This window comes from Panulirus ornatus, chromosome 17, assembly GCF_036320965.1.
Source record: "Panulirus ornatus isolate Po-2019 chromosome 17, ASM3632096v1, whole genome shotgun sequence".
Lineage (NCBI taxonomy): Eukaryota > Metazoa > Arthropoda > Malacostraca > Decapoda > Palinuridae > Panulirus > Panulirus ornatus.
Window position 1 is genome coordinate 446,967 of NC_092240.1, and position 17,016 is coordinate 463,982.

The 17,016-nt window shown below is 41.7% G+C and overlaps 1 protein-coding gene across 2 annotated transcripts in view; it reads right to left on the reverse strand.

Annotated features, from left to right (window-relative positions):
• Positions 1–220: 220 nt before the first annotated feature.
• LOC139754493 (CCN family member 2-like) overlaps positions 221–17,016 on the reverse strand; it is a 292,459-nt gene continuing 275,663 nt past the window's right edge. For both annotated transcript variants that reach the window (XM_071671759.1, XM_071671760.1), the window contains 2 exons: positions 2,650–2,873; positions 221–1,218 (listed from right to left, as the gene is read on the reverse strand). In XM_071671759.1, the coding sequence (XP_071527860.1) occupies positions 571–1,218; positions 2,650–2,873 (872 nt within the window). In that variant the 3' untranslated portion in view covers positions 221–570. The remainder of the gene's footprint in view (positions 1,219–2,649; positions 2,874–17,016) is intronic.

Genomic DNA, 17,016 nt, shown 5'->3' on the forward strand with positions numbered 1-17,016 from the left:
ATATATATATATATATATATATATATATATATATATATATATATATATATATATATATATATATATATATATATATATATATATATATATATATATATACATATATATATATATATATATATATATATATATATATATATATATATATATATATATATATATATATATATATATATATATATATATATAAATATATATATATATGTATATATATTGTTGATCCACTATGAAACCGTTTAGTAGGTAAACTCTTCAAAACTCACAGGAACAATAGATCGTCTTTCAAGTTTTCGTCTGTTTTCAAGAACTCTTTACATTGCCAGTGAGGATTAAGAAAACAGACGTGAGCTTGAAAGATGTTCTTTTTTTGTTCTTCTGGGAGTATGCAAATATATATGGAGAGTGTATAAGTTTGTTTACTACCATACAATATGTAGTGTAAAATTCGCCTGAGGTACACCAGTTGTAACAACACACACAGTAGACAGGCACAGGTTAGTGGGCCATCTTTGGTAATGGCGCCACTCTCACGCACTTTATGGCGCAGCAGGCGCTCCAGGAGCCTTGGCGTTACGTTAGAGTTGTGGTGGCTTCCTGTGTGAGTGAGGGAATATGTGAGGTGTGTTTGGCGGAGTCTTGGGTTTCGCAGCTGACGCTACACTTACACCTCATGATCCACTCCACCTGGTAATGTACTACTTCGTAGTTGTCGCTCTTGATGTCGTCGTACTCAAGGTCGTCGTCCACCGTCAAGTTTTCGTGTTCATACGATGGTTGGTCGTCTAGGTCGTCGTGTTTGTTTTGATGATCGTCGTCAGCCGGGTCGTCCTGGTAGAGGGAGTTGTGAGAGTACCGTTGGGTGTGGAGTTGTGGTTGTGGGTATGTGAGGACGGACTCAAGCACCGGCTGACCCTCGTCCATCATGTCGTACACACTGGGGGCGTTTGTCGTGGCCGTCTGGGCGTGCAGGCGCGGGCGTGGCGGAAAGGGGTCTGAGAGGACGGGATGACTGGCATGCGGGGCAGCCAGGAGGTCGGTGTTGGCGTGCAGAGGACAGAGGAAGGCGATGGAGATAGTGGTAGAGGTGTACACGCTGCAACAGCGTCCACTGCAGGCGCCACAGAACTTGGGTCTGTAGCGTCGCTCACTAATACACCAACCAGCGCGCAGACGGACTGGCTTGACCTGCCTTTGTGTCGCCTTACACGTGTGCCCACGCTGAAAATACATAGGAAAATTAATCGTTGTTTTAGTTGTTCTGCTGGGCATCACATAGAAGATAGTAAGGAGTCTCTGCACTAAATAACAATTGAAGTCAACGCAGAGTGATGAAGACAAAGGCAAGAAATGATGTAGCTGGATAAAAAGATTTTTTTGTGGATCCATTTCCGATCTTGATCTTGTTCATGAAAACTCTTGAAAAAAAATCAACTCATCTACAGCACTCCAATTTTACTTGCATAAAAAGGTCTTTCGACAAATTTATTGCGGGAATGCTTTGAATGCTTCAAATCCACCTAGGAGTGAGAAGTGTTTAAGACGAAGATATTTACGCTGCAGTGTTGGTCTACGGTTTTCAGTGATGTATGACGAGTAAGCTGGGACGCTTTTAGTGAAGTTTTGAATATCTTGTAAATATGTGGCATCTTAGGATACTTAGAATGCATGTATACGATACTACAAATACGTTACGAGGTTTGAGTACTTTGCTTATTTTATCATGATGAGTAGTACTGTGTTAAGACTGCTCGTGATTACACCATGAACAAAGTCACGTTTGGCGAGACTATCATTGGGAATCTCGTCAAAGAACTTCTCACTCAAAATTAGTCCATCATTTCCTTGCTACCTAAAGTGACGCAGCCTTGGAGCTGTAGGAGCTCATGGAAAGAGTTTTTGATGAACACCAGTACCCTTTCTTAAAACGGAGACCTGTGTTATTTGTAAATTAATATACATTATCATGATATTGGTACTTGTTTATTCTCCTCTCAGTGAAGGAGGGGATAATGAGAAATTAGAAAATATGATTTATCATGATTCTAAGAAACTTTCAGCGAGGTGTGAGGTAATGACGAGAAAATGTTTGCAGCACAGATCCGGGAAACATGCAACCGTAACTAACACGGACGGTGCACGGCTTCACTCTAATGGGAGTGTCAAGATGATAACGAGTGAGGGTTCCGAGTGGTGAGACGTGGGCCGAGAGCCGTGACCACTGAGCATCACACGGCCGAGAGGTGAAGGCTGAAAGACGTGATCACTGAGGGAAGTAGGAAGAGGGAGATGATAACACAATACAGTACGAAGGTTATAGCGAGTGGAACATAGGAGAAAAATCTAATATTGGAAATTATTCAAACATGGTATAAGGGACACAAAGAATGAGCAAAGAAGAAAAAGAGACCGAGAAGCCCGAACGACTGGGACTGAAATGTATATTCTAGGAGAATAAATCAATTGGTAGCCATTTTGAGAAGAAAGTGAACAGGAGAAAGATAAATATGGAGCGAGAATCTGTCAATATTGCTGATTTGACCAGTCATGAATAATGATGCTTTACACGAAACTAAATCTTAAAGGATGATTTTCATATAGATTTGGCAATCGAAAAGGAGATAGTGTTTGAAAGCAAGAATCAATACAAACCCTGATATGATGTTTTCTGGAGAGGTGGTAAGTACTGGGCAGAAGGCTAAGCTGTCGTTGATTCTGACACGGACGCAGTTGACACAAGCGGGTCTGGTTGATTAGCTGACAGCGGCCGTTGTCTGTTGACCAGCGAACTGACACACCAGCACCGCAGCTCTGCTGTGAACACTGAGACCATCTGCCAGACACCCGCTCACATGTCGGAGGGCCCACAGCCTTGCCTGGTGGAGACACTGTTGTCACTCATTACTCCTTACTTATTGTCTCTCACCTACAGGTGGGAGGGTTCAAAGCCTTGCCTGGGGAAGACATTGTTAGCACTCATTACTCGGTAGTCACTGTCCGCCACTCACAGATCGGGAAGCCCACCGCCTTGCTTGGGGGAACATTGTCATCACCAGTGCACGTTGGTTAGTAACTGTGTGTCATTCATCCGTGGGAGGGCCTACTACAGTATGTTCCCTGGTGAGTATTGTCGTCACTTACCAGATTTTTAGTAACTTTCTGTCACCTATAGGTCATGGGACTCACTGCCTTTCCTGGTGAAGATACTATCTTTATTCAGCAGTCGTTGATCATTGTTTGTCACCCATAGATCGTAGGGCTTAATGCTTTGTATAGGGAGGTATTGGCGTTAGTCATTGCTCATTGGCTACCGTCTGTCATTCACTGCTCGTTAGTCACTGTTTCTACCTATACAGAACACAGTGTATAAAACCAGGCCAATGGATATCTAGTCTTTCGGCTTACTAAACCGTGAGGTGAGATGCTGGTTCTCTACAAATTCTGCATCAAGCTAGTGGGAGCAGAAATGTGCAACAAATCATGATACTGTGTTGTATCGCTGTTGTTGATCACTCTGAACGTCACACGCACATTATGTTCTATATGTAAATTGTGCAGCAAAAACCGACTTTGTCACCTAACTAACTTGAAAACGCTCTACGTAACTGTCAGAAGTGACCATAACTACCACGCACACTGGCATCATCGTGTGTTGATAATGTTGTCTTAACATCTAGGTGTTTTGAAGTGGTTTGGGCACATGGAGAGGATGAGTGAGGAAAGATTGACCAAGAGGATATATGTGTCGGAGGTGGAGGGAACAAGGAGAAGAGGGAGACCAAATTGGAGGTGGAAAGATGGAGTGAAAAAGATTTTGTGTGATCGGGGCCTGAACATGCAGGAGGGTGAAAGGAGGGCAAGGAATAGAGTGAATTGGAGCGATGTGGTATACCGGGGTTGACGTGCTGTCAGTGGATTGAAGCAGGGCATGTGAAGCGTCTGGGGTAAACCATGGAAAGCTGTGTAGGTATGTATATTTGCATGTGTGGACGTATGTATATACATGTGTATGGGGGGGGGTTGGGCCATTTCTTTCGTCTGTTTCCTTGCGCTACCTCGCAAACGCGGGAGACAGCGACAAAGTATAAAAAAAAAAAAAAAAAAAATTATCATTATTATTATTATCATTATCATTGTCATTATTATTATTATCATTGTTATTATGATCATTATTACTATTAACATTTTTATCATAATTATCATTATTATTATAATTATCATTGTTATTATTGTCATTATTGTTATTCTTATCATTATCATTTTTGTTATCATTATCATTATTATTATCATTATTTCAATTATTATTATCATTACTGTTATTATCATTATTACTATTATCATTATTATTATTATTATTATCATTATCATTATTATTACTATTATTATTATTATTATTATTATTATTATTATTATTATTATTATTATTATTATTATTATTACTATTATCATTATCATTATTATTATTATTATTATTATTATTATTATTATTATTATTATTATTATTATTATTATTATCAGTAGTAGTAGTAGTAGTAGTAGTCGTAGTAGTAGTAGTAGTAGTGGCAGTAGTAGCATTATCATTACTATCATTATTATTATCATTATCATTATTATTATTATTTTATTATTATCTTTATCATTATAATCATTATTATTATTATTATTATTATTATTATTATTATTATTATCATTATTATTATTATTATTACTATTATTATCAATATCATTATCATTATTATTATTATTATTATTATTATTATTATTATTATTTTTTTTTTTTTTTTTTTCATACTATTCGCCATTTCCCGCGATAGCGAGGTAGCGTTAAGAACAGAGGACTGGGCCTTTGAGGGAAATCCTCACCTGGCCCCCTTCTCTGTTCCTTCTTTTGGAAAATTAAATAAAAACGAGAGGGGAGGATTTCCAGCCCCCCGCTCCCTTCCCTTTTAGTCGCCTTCTACGACACGCAGGGAATACGTGGGAAGTATTCTTTCTCCCCTATCCCCAGGGATTATTATTATTATTATCATTATTATTATCATTATTATCATTATTAATATTATCATTATTATTATTGTTATCAATATTATTATTTGTTTTAGTATTATCATCATTATCATCATTATTATTATATTGTTATTATCATCATCATTATTATCATTATTACATTATCATTGTTATTGTTATTATTACTGCTGTTATTACCGTTGAATACCGTTATTATCATCATCATCAATATCATTACGTTTTGTCAAAATACACACACACACACACACACACACACACACACACACACACACACACACACAGAAACATACACAAGAACACAGGTAAAGAAACCTGGTCCAGCAAAAGGCCTCAGTTACAGGGTAGGATCTGTGGAAGTTTGTCTAGGATACAAAGGGAAAGAGCTGTCACTGGAGCGCCCTAACTAACACCCCATTAATGGCGTCCCCTAGATGTCCCAGCGCTTAACGAGGCTAATTATCACTAATTAATGTCGACCAAACACTCGTGTCGTGTAATTAGAGACTGGCTGAAAATATTACTGCTATACTACATTTAGTACGTGAAGAAGAAAATCAACCCGTTCACTTGGGGCCATGGTCATTGCGCGAGGGTGAGGGAACGGTGGCTGGGGTAGGAGGTTTGGCCAACGGTGGGCCATCAGATAAACAGCCCGTTCGACGTTGGAAGTCACCCCTGATCAGTTCTGGAGGTCATCCTGACTAGCCCTGAAGGACAGCCTGTTCAACCCTCGACGCCAGCCGGGTCAGTCCTGGACTTCGGCCTGGCCAGCCCACGAGGTCAGCACAGTAAAGGCCTGGAGGTCAACCTGGCCAGCCCCGTGGATTGGTAAGATTGGTCTCGATAGGCTGATGTGATCAGGAAGAGGTAAAGGGCTGTGGAGGGGAAGTAAATTTCGGGAAATCTTAGTGGTTAGTGTGGACAGCTTGAGTGAGGTGTGAACGGAATGATTGAGACACTGACAGCTTGGGAGAGACATGAACAGCATGGCGAGGCATTGTCAGACTGGGCAAGGAATGGACAGAGTGGGTGAGGCACTAGCAGACTAGGCACTGAGAGAAAGAGAAACGAAAAGAGAAAGGCAGGCAAAAAGGCGAAAGGAAGAGTGTACAGAGAGGAAGACGACTTTAGGTGTCTTGGGATGATACACAAACCCATGATACACATGCTTGGATACATGAAGAATTAATCTTAGTTAATCTGTTTGTCTTCGACTGAGAAACATGATAGAATTGTGGTGCGGGTGAATCTTCGAGAGGAACACAGCATATAGCCTTAGTGGCCTCCATAACCTGCAAAGTATTTGTTAATCATTTTTAAGGCTCCAGTCACGGACAAAAGTCCACATCAAAGCCGGGACCTAATTGAAACATAAAAAGAATTATGAAGCGGAAAAAGAAAAGACAAGGGAAAGTAGTCACAAATTATTGAAAGAGAGTAAAACCTCTCTTTTGAAATGTGCAAGTCATACTTACTGAAATAGACATGAGAAAGTAGAGAGTTCCAAAGTTGCGACGTGTAGGGAAAGAAGCAGTTTTTAAAAAGTCCCATCCTTGAGTTGTTGATAGCCACACAATCATCGTGTGACGTAGCAGCTTGCCGAGTATTGTGTGATCTAGCCAGTGGTATTGGCATATAAGCATCCAACTCTCGGGAACAAAAACAAAAGTAATTCCTATGGAAGAGGGAAAGTGAACCAACGCTGCAGCGCAGGGCAAGGTGGCCAAATTTAGAAGTTAGTCTTGGACAGTTCATAAGGTGGATCGCTTTCGACTCAACTCATCAAGTAAGGATGCAGAGCTAGAACCACCCCAAATGTGAGAGTCGTACTCCATACAAGGACGAATCAGTCCCTTTTATAACCGGAGCAACTGTTCAGAAGAGAAGTTACGACATCTAAACAGGACACCATGTTTCTTAGAGGCAGACTTAGCTATCCACTCTTCCTTGGAAATCCCACATTACAGGAGTAATGTGGGATTTCCAAGAAAGAGTGGATGATACGGTATTACCAAGTATGTTCAGTGAGTCAAGAGTTGGGATAACAGAACCGTCTAAGAAGAGACGAGAGTTGTGAGGACTTTTCGATAGGGATGGGTGGAAATTAGGTCTTGGATGCATTAAACTTAACAAGATTCTGTGTACCGCACTGAGATATCCTGTCCAAGTCTGAGTTTATTGAGGAAGCTGTGTCAAAACGAGATGCAGATCGAGTAAGTGAAGAGGGAGGAGAATTGAAGGATGTGGATGAATGCAGTGATGAGCCGTCAGCGTATAAATGCATTAGAATATTTATGGAGGAAAGAAAAGCGTTGAAGAAAAGGAGAAAAAGTGTAGGGGACAAGACAGAATCTTGAGGGACACCGCTATTGCTGGAGAAAGGGGGGATACGCTGATCCATCAATAACCACAGAGGTAGATCGGTCAGAGAGGAAACTAGATATGAAGGAGCAAAGTGAGGGAGGGAAGCAAAATAAGGAGCTTAGAGATAAGACCTCGATGCCACACCCTGTCAGAAGCCTTAGATATTTCAAGGGACCAAACATTAGCAAGATAGGAAACAATATCACCAGTGGATCTCGCCTTATAGAAGCCATATTGGTGATCAGAAAGAAGACTGATTTTCGAGGTGTTTAAGGATATTTGAGTTGAGGAGGGATTCAAAGACTTTGGGAAAGGTAGATGTCAAAGCAATGGGACGATAATTTGACGGGTCAGAACAGTCACCCTTCTTAGGGATGGGATGTATCAATGCATGCTTCCTAGGGGAAGGGAAATTTTTGGTTTTTAAACAGAAATGGAACAGACAGGCAAGCACAAGTGCAAGTTCAGAGGCAAACTCTCAGTACACGGGGATGAATGCCATCAGGACCATAATCCTTGCTTGTGTCCAGAAAAAGAAGCACCTTTCAGATAGCCGAAAAAGAGATTACGGGAAGGGGCATAGTATTAGTACGAGGAGCATCAAGGGGTGAAGGAATGTTAGTCATCCAAGATGGAGTTAGAGAAGAAACTAGAACCAAAGAGAGCTGTTTTGTCAACGGAGAAGACAGCTATAGTGCCGTCGGAACGGAAAAGTGATGGAAAGTTAGTGCGAAACTTATCAAAGACGCCTTTAGCTGAAGATCAGCTTCATACTAATTCGCAAACAACGCACAATGTCCTCGCGAATTATATATCTCTCGTCTTCTCATCGTTTGTAACGTTAACGAAACCATAAATGTTGCTTCCTTGATTAAGGTGTAGAATTAATTCCCGAAAGAAGACAACAAATGCTAGTGAGATTATTTTGTTGGCTGGTAGATAACGAGGGATATAAATTCCCGAGTCAGAGGTTGGGAGTAAATTATGGCTGCGAGAGATGAGGCCTTAACCTCCGCGTTGTGCCTTACCTTCACAATCATCTCATGTAATCCAGTCGCCCCACCAATAGCACCACTGCACCTACTGCACCACTTCACCTACTACACCATAGCACATACTGCACCAATGACTCCACTGCACCACTGCATCTACTGCACCACTGCACCTACTGCACAAATGCGCTTACTGCACCACTGCATCTACAATACCATTGCATTTACTGCATCACTCCATCTACAGTATCACTACACCATTCTTTCTGCTTTATCATTGCATCTACTGTATCACTGCACCTACTACACCACGGCACCTACCGCACCACTGCATCTACTGCACCACGGTATCTACTGTTCCACTGCATCTACTCCATCACTGCATATACGGCAGCAGTGCTCCCACTGCACCACTGTACTTACAGTACCACTGCATTACTGCATCTACTGCACCTGCTGCACCACTGAGCATATTGCATCACTGCACTACTGCACCACTACATCTACTGTATCACTGCATCTACCGTATCACTACATCTACTGTATCACTACATCTACTGTATCACTCCATCTACTGTATCACTTCATTTCCTGTACCACTGCGCTACTACATCTACTGCATCACTGTCTTCTTTATATCATAACTGAAATAAAATAGTTTTTCTCGTTAATCATCACCGGAAGACTTTGAATCAAGAGTCGTTCTCCTTTATATAAGGATCTTCTTTAGTTATTTATATAAGGCTCTTCTCTGGTTATCATTTATGTAAGGATCTTCTCTGGTTATCATTTATATAAGGATCTTCTCTAGTTATGTATATAAGGATCTTCTCTATTGTCTTTATATAAGGATCTTCTCTGGTTATCATTTACTTGTTTATGTAAGCACTCAGCAACAATGTTATCGCAGCACTTCACCCATGATCCAGCTGTCTGTTGACACTCATAAGCATAATCACAAGCTGCGTTGCACCCGCCAGGCACGACTCAACATGCACCTCACCGTCTACACTAATCAGATGATGCATGAGATCAGACCTCACCAGCCTGCCCATTGAAACATGAGTCAGCCATAAACAACTGAATTCGCAAAAGTTTGGTTGAATCTGAACAACAGACGGAATACCAGCATCACCCATTCCCGAGCTATATACTTGCTTCATGAAAACATAGATCGTACTTAAGCAACTGAACTCATCAGAGAGTGTGATCACTGAGTAAATGAAATTACTAGAGCTCGGATTATTTCTAAACAACTAAGCCAATTACAACAAAGGTATCTATCAAGCGATAACGTTGATTACAGTAGAGGGTTTGTGAGAACCTGAGTCTCTCGAAAATATCTGGAACAATAGGAACTTTACTTCCTCTCAACGATCTATCCAAAGAATTAAAATGATTTATTATTATTATTATACTTTGTCGCTGTCTCCCGCGTTTGCGAGGTAGCGCAAGGAAACAGACGAAAGAAATGGCCCAACCCCCCCCCCTCCATACACATGTATATACATACGTCCACACACGCAAATATACATACCTACACAGCTTTCCATGGTTTACCCCAGACGCTTCACATGCCTTGCTTCAATCCACTGACAGCACGTCAACCCCGGTATACCACATCGCTCCAATTCACTCTATTCCTTGCCCTCCTTTCACCCGCCTGCATGCTCAGGCCCCGATCACACAAAATCTTTTTCACTCCATCTTTCCACCTCCAATTTGGTCTCCCTCTTCTCCTTGTTCCCTCCACCTCCGACACATATATCCTCTTGGTCAATCTTTCCTCACTCATCCTCTCCATGTGCCCAAACCACTTCAAAACACCCTCTTCTGCTCTCTCAACCACGCTCTTTTTATTTCCACACATCTCTCTTACCCTTACGTTACTCACTCGATCAAACCACCTCACACCACACATTGTCCTCAAACATCTCATTTCCAGCACATCCATCCTCCTGCGCACAACTCTATCCATAGCCCACGCCTCGCAACCATACAACATTGTTGGAACCACTATTCCTTCAAAAATACCCATTTTTGCTTTCCGAGATAATGTTCTCGACTTCCACACATTCTTCAAGGCCCCCAGGATTTTCGCCCCCTCACCCACCCTATGATCCACTTCCGCTTCCATGGTTCCATCCGCTGCCAGATCCACTCCCAGATATCTAAAACACTTCACTTCCTCCAGTTTTTCTACATTCAAACTCACCTCCCAATTGACTTGACCCTCAACCCTACTGTACCTAATAACCTTGCTCTTATTCACATTTACTCTTAACTTTCTCCTTCCACACACTTTTCCAAACTCAGTCACCAGCTTCTGCAGTTTCTCACATGAATCAGCCACCAGCGCTGTATCATCAGCGAACAACAACTGACTCACTTCCCAAGCTCTCTCATCCCCAACAGACTTCATACTTGCCCCTCTTTCCAAATGATATATATATATATATATATATATATATACATATATATATATATATATATATATATATATATATATATATATATATATATATATATATATATATTTTTTTTTTTTTTTTGCTTTGTCGCTGTCTCCCGCGTTTGCGAGGTAGCGCAAGGATACAGACGAAAGAAATGGCCCAACCCACCCCCATACACTTGTATATACATACGTCCACACACGCAAATACACATACCTACACAGCTTTCCATGGTTTACCCGAGACGTTTCACATGCCTTGATTCCATCCACTGACAGCACGTCAACCCCGGTATACCACATCGCTCCAATTCACTCTATTCCTTGCACGCCTTTCACCCTCCTGCATGTTCAGGCCCCGATCACTCAAAATCTTTTTCACTCCATCTTTCCACCTCCAATTTGGTCTCCCACTTGTCCTTGTTCCCTCTACCTCTGACACATATATCCTCTTGGTCAATCTTTCCTCACTCATTCTCTCCATGTGGCCAAACCATTTCAAAACACCCTCTTCTCCTCTCTCAAACACACTCTTTTTATTTCCACACATCTCTCTTACCCATACATTACTAACTCGATCAAACCACCTCACACCAAATATTGTCCTCAAACATCTCATTCCCAGCACATCCACCCTCCTCTGCACAACTCTATCCATAGCTCACGCCTCGCAACCATACAACTTTGTTGGAACCACTATTCCTTCAAACATACCCATTTTTGCTTTCCGAGATAATGTTCTCGACTTCCAAACATTCTTCAAGGCTCCCAGGATTCTCGCCCCCTCCCCAACCCTATGATTCACTTCCACTTCCATGGTTCCATCCGCTGCCAGATCCACTCCCAGATATCTAAAACACTTTACTTCCTCCAGTTTTTCTCCATTCAAACTTACCTCCCAATTGACTTAACCCTCAACCCTACTGTACCTAATAACCTTGCTCTTATTCACATTTACTCTCAACTTTCTTTTTTCACACACTTTACCAAACTCAGTCAACAGCTTCTGCAGTTTCTCACATGAATCAGCCACCAGCGCTGTATCATCAGCGAACAACAACTGACTCACTCTCCAAGATCTCTCATCCACAACAGACTGCATACTTGCCCCTCTTTCCAAAACTCTTGCATTCACCTCCCTAACAACCCCATCCATAAACAAATTAAACAACCATGGAGACATCACGCACCCTTGCCGTAAACCTACATTTACTGAGAACCAATCCCTTTCCTCTCTTCCTACACGTACACATGCCTTACATCCTCGATAAAAACTTTTCACTGCTTCTAACAACTTACCTCCCACACCATATATTCTTAAAACCTTCCACAGAGCATCTCTATCAACTCTATCATATGCCTTCTACAGATCCATAAATGCTACATAGAAATCCATTTGTTTTTCTAAGTATTTGATGATTTGGAATTTGATGATACTCTCGCACCCCAATTCTCATTTGCCCTATTTTTCACCTCTTCCACCTTTCTCTTGACCTCCTGCCTCTTTCTTTTATACATCTCCCACTCATTTGCATTTTTTCCCTGCAAAAATCGTCCAAATGCCTCTCTCTTCTCTTTCACTAATAATCTTACTTCTTCATCCCACCACTCACTACCTTTTCTAATCAACCCACCTCCCACGTTTCTCATGCCACAATCATCTTTTGCGCAAGCCATCACTGCTTCCCTAAATACATCACATTCCTCCCCCACTCCCCTTACCTCCTTTGTTCTCACATTTTTCCATTCTGTACTCAGTCTCTCCTGGTACTTCCTCACACAAGTCTCCTTCCCAAGCTCACTTACTCTCACCACTCTCTTCACCCCAACATGCAGAAGGGTGAAAGGAGGGCAAGGAATAGAGTGAATTGGAGCGATGTGGTATACCGGGGTTGACGTGCTGTCAGTGGATTGAATCAAGGCATGTGAAGCGTCTGGGGTAAACCATGGAAAGCTGTGTAGGTATGTATATTTGCGTGTGTGGACGTATGTATATACATGTGTATGGGGGGGGGGGGGGGGGTTGGGCCATTTCTTTCGTCTGTTTCCTTGCGCTACCTCGCAAACGCGGGAGACAGCGACAAAGTAAAAAAAAAAAAAAAAAAAAAATATATATATGTATATATATATATATATATATATATATATATATATATATATATATATATATATATATATATATATATATATATATATATATATATATATATATATATATATATATATATATATATATATATATATATATATATATATATATATATATATATATATATTTATCATATTTATTTATTCATTTTGCTTTGTCGCTGTCTCCCGCGTTTGCGAGGTAGCGCAAGGAAACAGACGAAAGAAATGGCCCAACCCACCCCCATACACATGTATATATATACATGTCCACACACGCAAATATACATATATATATACATCTCAATGTACACATATATATACACACACAGACATATACATATATACACATGTACATAATTCATACTGTCTGCCTTTATTTATTCCCATCACCCCCTCGCTACACATGGAATAACATCCCCCTTCCCCTACAGGCCCTACAGAACTTTCCATGGTTTACCCCAGACGCTTCACATACCTTGGTTCAATCCATTGACAGCACGTCAACCCCGGTATACCACATCGTTCCAATTCACTCTTTTCCTTCCACGCCTTTCACCCTCCTGCATGTTCAGGCCCCGATCACTCAAAATCTTTTTTACTCCATCTTTCCACTTCCAATTTGGTCTCCCACTTCTCCTCCTTCCCTCCACCTCTGACACATATATCATCTTGGTCAATCTTTCCTCACTCATTCTCTCCATGTGACCACACCATTTCAAAACACCCTCTTCTGCTCTCTCAACCACGCTCTTTTTATTACCACACATCTCTCTTACCCTTTCATTACTTGCTCGATCAAACCATCTCATACCACATATTGTCCTCAAACATCTCATTTCCGAAACATCTACCCTCCTCCGCACAACTCTACCTATTGCCCAAGCCTCGCAACCATATATCATTGTTGGAACCACTATTCCTTCAAACATGCCCATTTTTGCTTTCCAAGATAACGTTCTCGACTTCCACACATTCTTCAACGCTCCCAGAACTTTCGCAAAATTCACAAATTAGATCCGTTTAAGCTATTGGGAAAGTAGGTATTGTGGTCCTGAAACTTTGGACAAAGGCTAAAAGTTTAGTCACCCTGAATATCAGAAAGATTCGGAATTAATTTGGTACCTGCTGGTCTTTAAGAAAAATAGAATTAGGTATTTCGACAAATGAAGGACACAGTAGCTGAGTCTGAAAATTGGAAAAACTGAAAATTTGGTCATTTGACCAGCTAGAGCTAGGAATGTAGAATTTTGGCTCCTCGACTGACCCCCCCCCCCCCCTCCCCTTTTCCGTGAAAAGGGGTTCTGAACATCTTGGAAATTTTTCCAATTAAGCAGTAACTCTCTGAGATAGATAGATAGGTAGATAGATAGATAGATAGATCAATAGATAGATATATATACATATATATATATATAGAGAGATAGATATAGAGAGAGAGAGAGAGAGAGAGAGAGAGAGAGAGAGAGAGAGAGAGAGAGAGAGAGAGAGAGAATTTTCGAGGTTTATTTGATGTGTACAACATCATTATAGTTCGTAACCCGAGTATGCCAGAGCTTTAAGTGAAAGTCACTTTCCTCTGTTCATAATGTGTTCTTGTGTGGACCCCTCTGTGGTTCCCGGGCATGTGAGTCAATCGGACAGTGGGCCACTTTGACGCTCTGGAGGGTATTTTTGTTTAACTCCATGGCAATGATTTCCTGCTGCGCTCCCTAGCTAATGCATTGTTTGGCTTAACGGTAATGTGTCGATTTTGACCTCTTAGTAGTGTGTTCCTGTGTGACTCGCCGACGATTTGTTCCTGAGTGACTTCTCGACAGCGCCTCTTTATGGATTTCCGGGAGGGTCCGCAGGCCGTACTCTGCTTTGTGGTTTCCCAGTCAAGTGTGTGCGACCCTGGCAGTACGTCCATTTATAACTCCCAGTCAGTGTGTCTCTGTTTCCCTTCCCATCAGTATGCTGCAGCGGCCAGCAGGTCATGTCTGTTCCACCGCTACCAAACTTTACCCAAGAATTCCTTAGCAAGTGTCACTCCAGAGTTGGTATTTAGCCCAACTTTGTGTTGGTAAAGTCCCGAATATAAGAATTAGTACGAGCCAGAGAGCGCTGTAGTGACAGGAGTTGCACTTTTGCTTACAGTCTGCGAACTGAAAGGTCGATCACTGGTGGCGACCACAGACCCTGTGTTGCTTACTGTGGAGGCACCAAGACTAGTCAGTCTTCAGTAAAGAAGACCAGATTACAAAGTCTCTTGCGACGAGACAGGTAGCTATCACACGAAGTACGCGATATTTTGTTAGCGCTCCTCTTCTGGGTATAAATATAGCCATTTATCCTAGTGAGGGGCAGGTGAACGCCTCGCTCGACTGCCACACATGACACGAAAAATATAGTAAATAACCTGAAGGATTTATTTGTTCCGGATGCGATGGAAGTGTTCTCTTTCAGAATGAGATGCACTCTACTCTGGGGTAGTATAGAAATATGGATAGTAACATTCTGTCATAACTTGACATACTGACATAATCACACGATATTCTGGCCTTAATCATTAGCATGCTAATCTGATAAGATGTGACCCTTATCTAGTGTACAGACATACAACATTATCAGTGAATTGGGTTACTAATCTTCATATACTGACTCTGGCTTGTATATCTAATCAAGAAATTACTATATATAATGATCTGGTATGATGATGTGGACTTCATATATTAACCATGACCAACAGCCTAAGCTTTACCTGCCACGCAAAGGTTGATTCCCAATCTGCGATGATTTGGTTTTATGGCATTGACCTGGCAGACCTGGTCAGATAGCTGGCAGTGATTCTGGATGCCAACCAGACATTCTGACAATGAGTCAACAATCTTATGATATCCTGGTGCTAAACTTACTGACCTGACCTAATACTGAGCTGTCATGGTGGCAGAGATCACTTTCAGTGTCACCGACCCGCTAGACCAAGTAAACATGCTGACTTTGACATGGTATACTGACCTAACATTCTAGCGCTTACCCATAGAACAGCAACAACCTGTTATACTGTTATACACTGCTCTAGCAGTGACCTGAGACTGAGTTAGCACTGACGCATTGGTCTTAATATATTGACCTTAGATTCTGACATTACGTTGATAAAACAACAGTGACCTAACGTTTAGGTATGATTTCACTATAGCAGAAGTGACGTGATGACTAGGATGATACTGACCTGGCACATTGATTCCATAACGTAAAGCTCGTATATTGTAATAATATAACGATGACCTGCCAACTGGCGCTTCCTGCCATCTATGCACTAGCTTCATACACATTAACAATTACTTGACCGACTATCACTGATATCATATGATACTTGATATGTTAGAACTAACGGTGATTTCTGACCTGATATGTTATCACTAAACTGATATAATGAAATCAAATGTTTGGCTGAGTAATCTGGTAATTTTACATGAAATAATTACCAAGACTTTTTATACCAATAACTGTTGACACTGACCCAGAAAAGCCACTCTGACTTGAGATGACCTGGCGTAGCACTGACCTAGGGCGGTGTCAAACATCCACTGGCCTGCGGCGGTGTCACACATCCACTGACCTAGGGCAGTGTCGAACATCTACTGATCTGGGGTGGTGTCACGCATCAACTGACCTGGGGCAGTGTCAAACATCCACTGACCTGGGGGGGGGTGTCAAACATCCACTGACCTAGGGCGGTCTCACACATCCACTGACCTGGGACGGTGTCAAACATCCACTGACCTGGGACGGTGTCACATATCCACTGACCTGGGGCGGTGTCACACATCCACTGACCTGGGCGGTGTCACACATCCACTGACCTGGGGCGGTGTCGCACATCCACTGACCTGGGCGGTGTCACACATCCACTGACCTGGGGCGGTGTCACACATCCATTGACCTGGGCGGTGTCACACATCCACTGACCTGGGGCGGTGTCACACATCCACTGACCTGGGACGGTGTCACATATCCACTGACCTGGGGCGGTGTCACACATCCACTGACCTGGGACGGTGTCACATATCC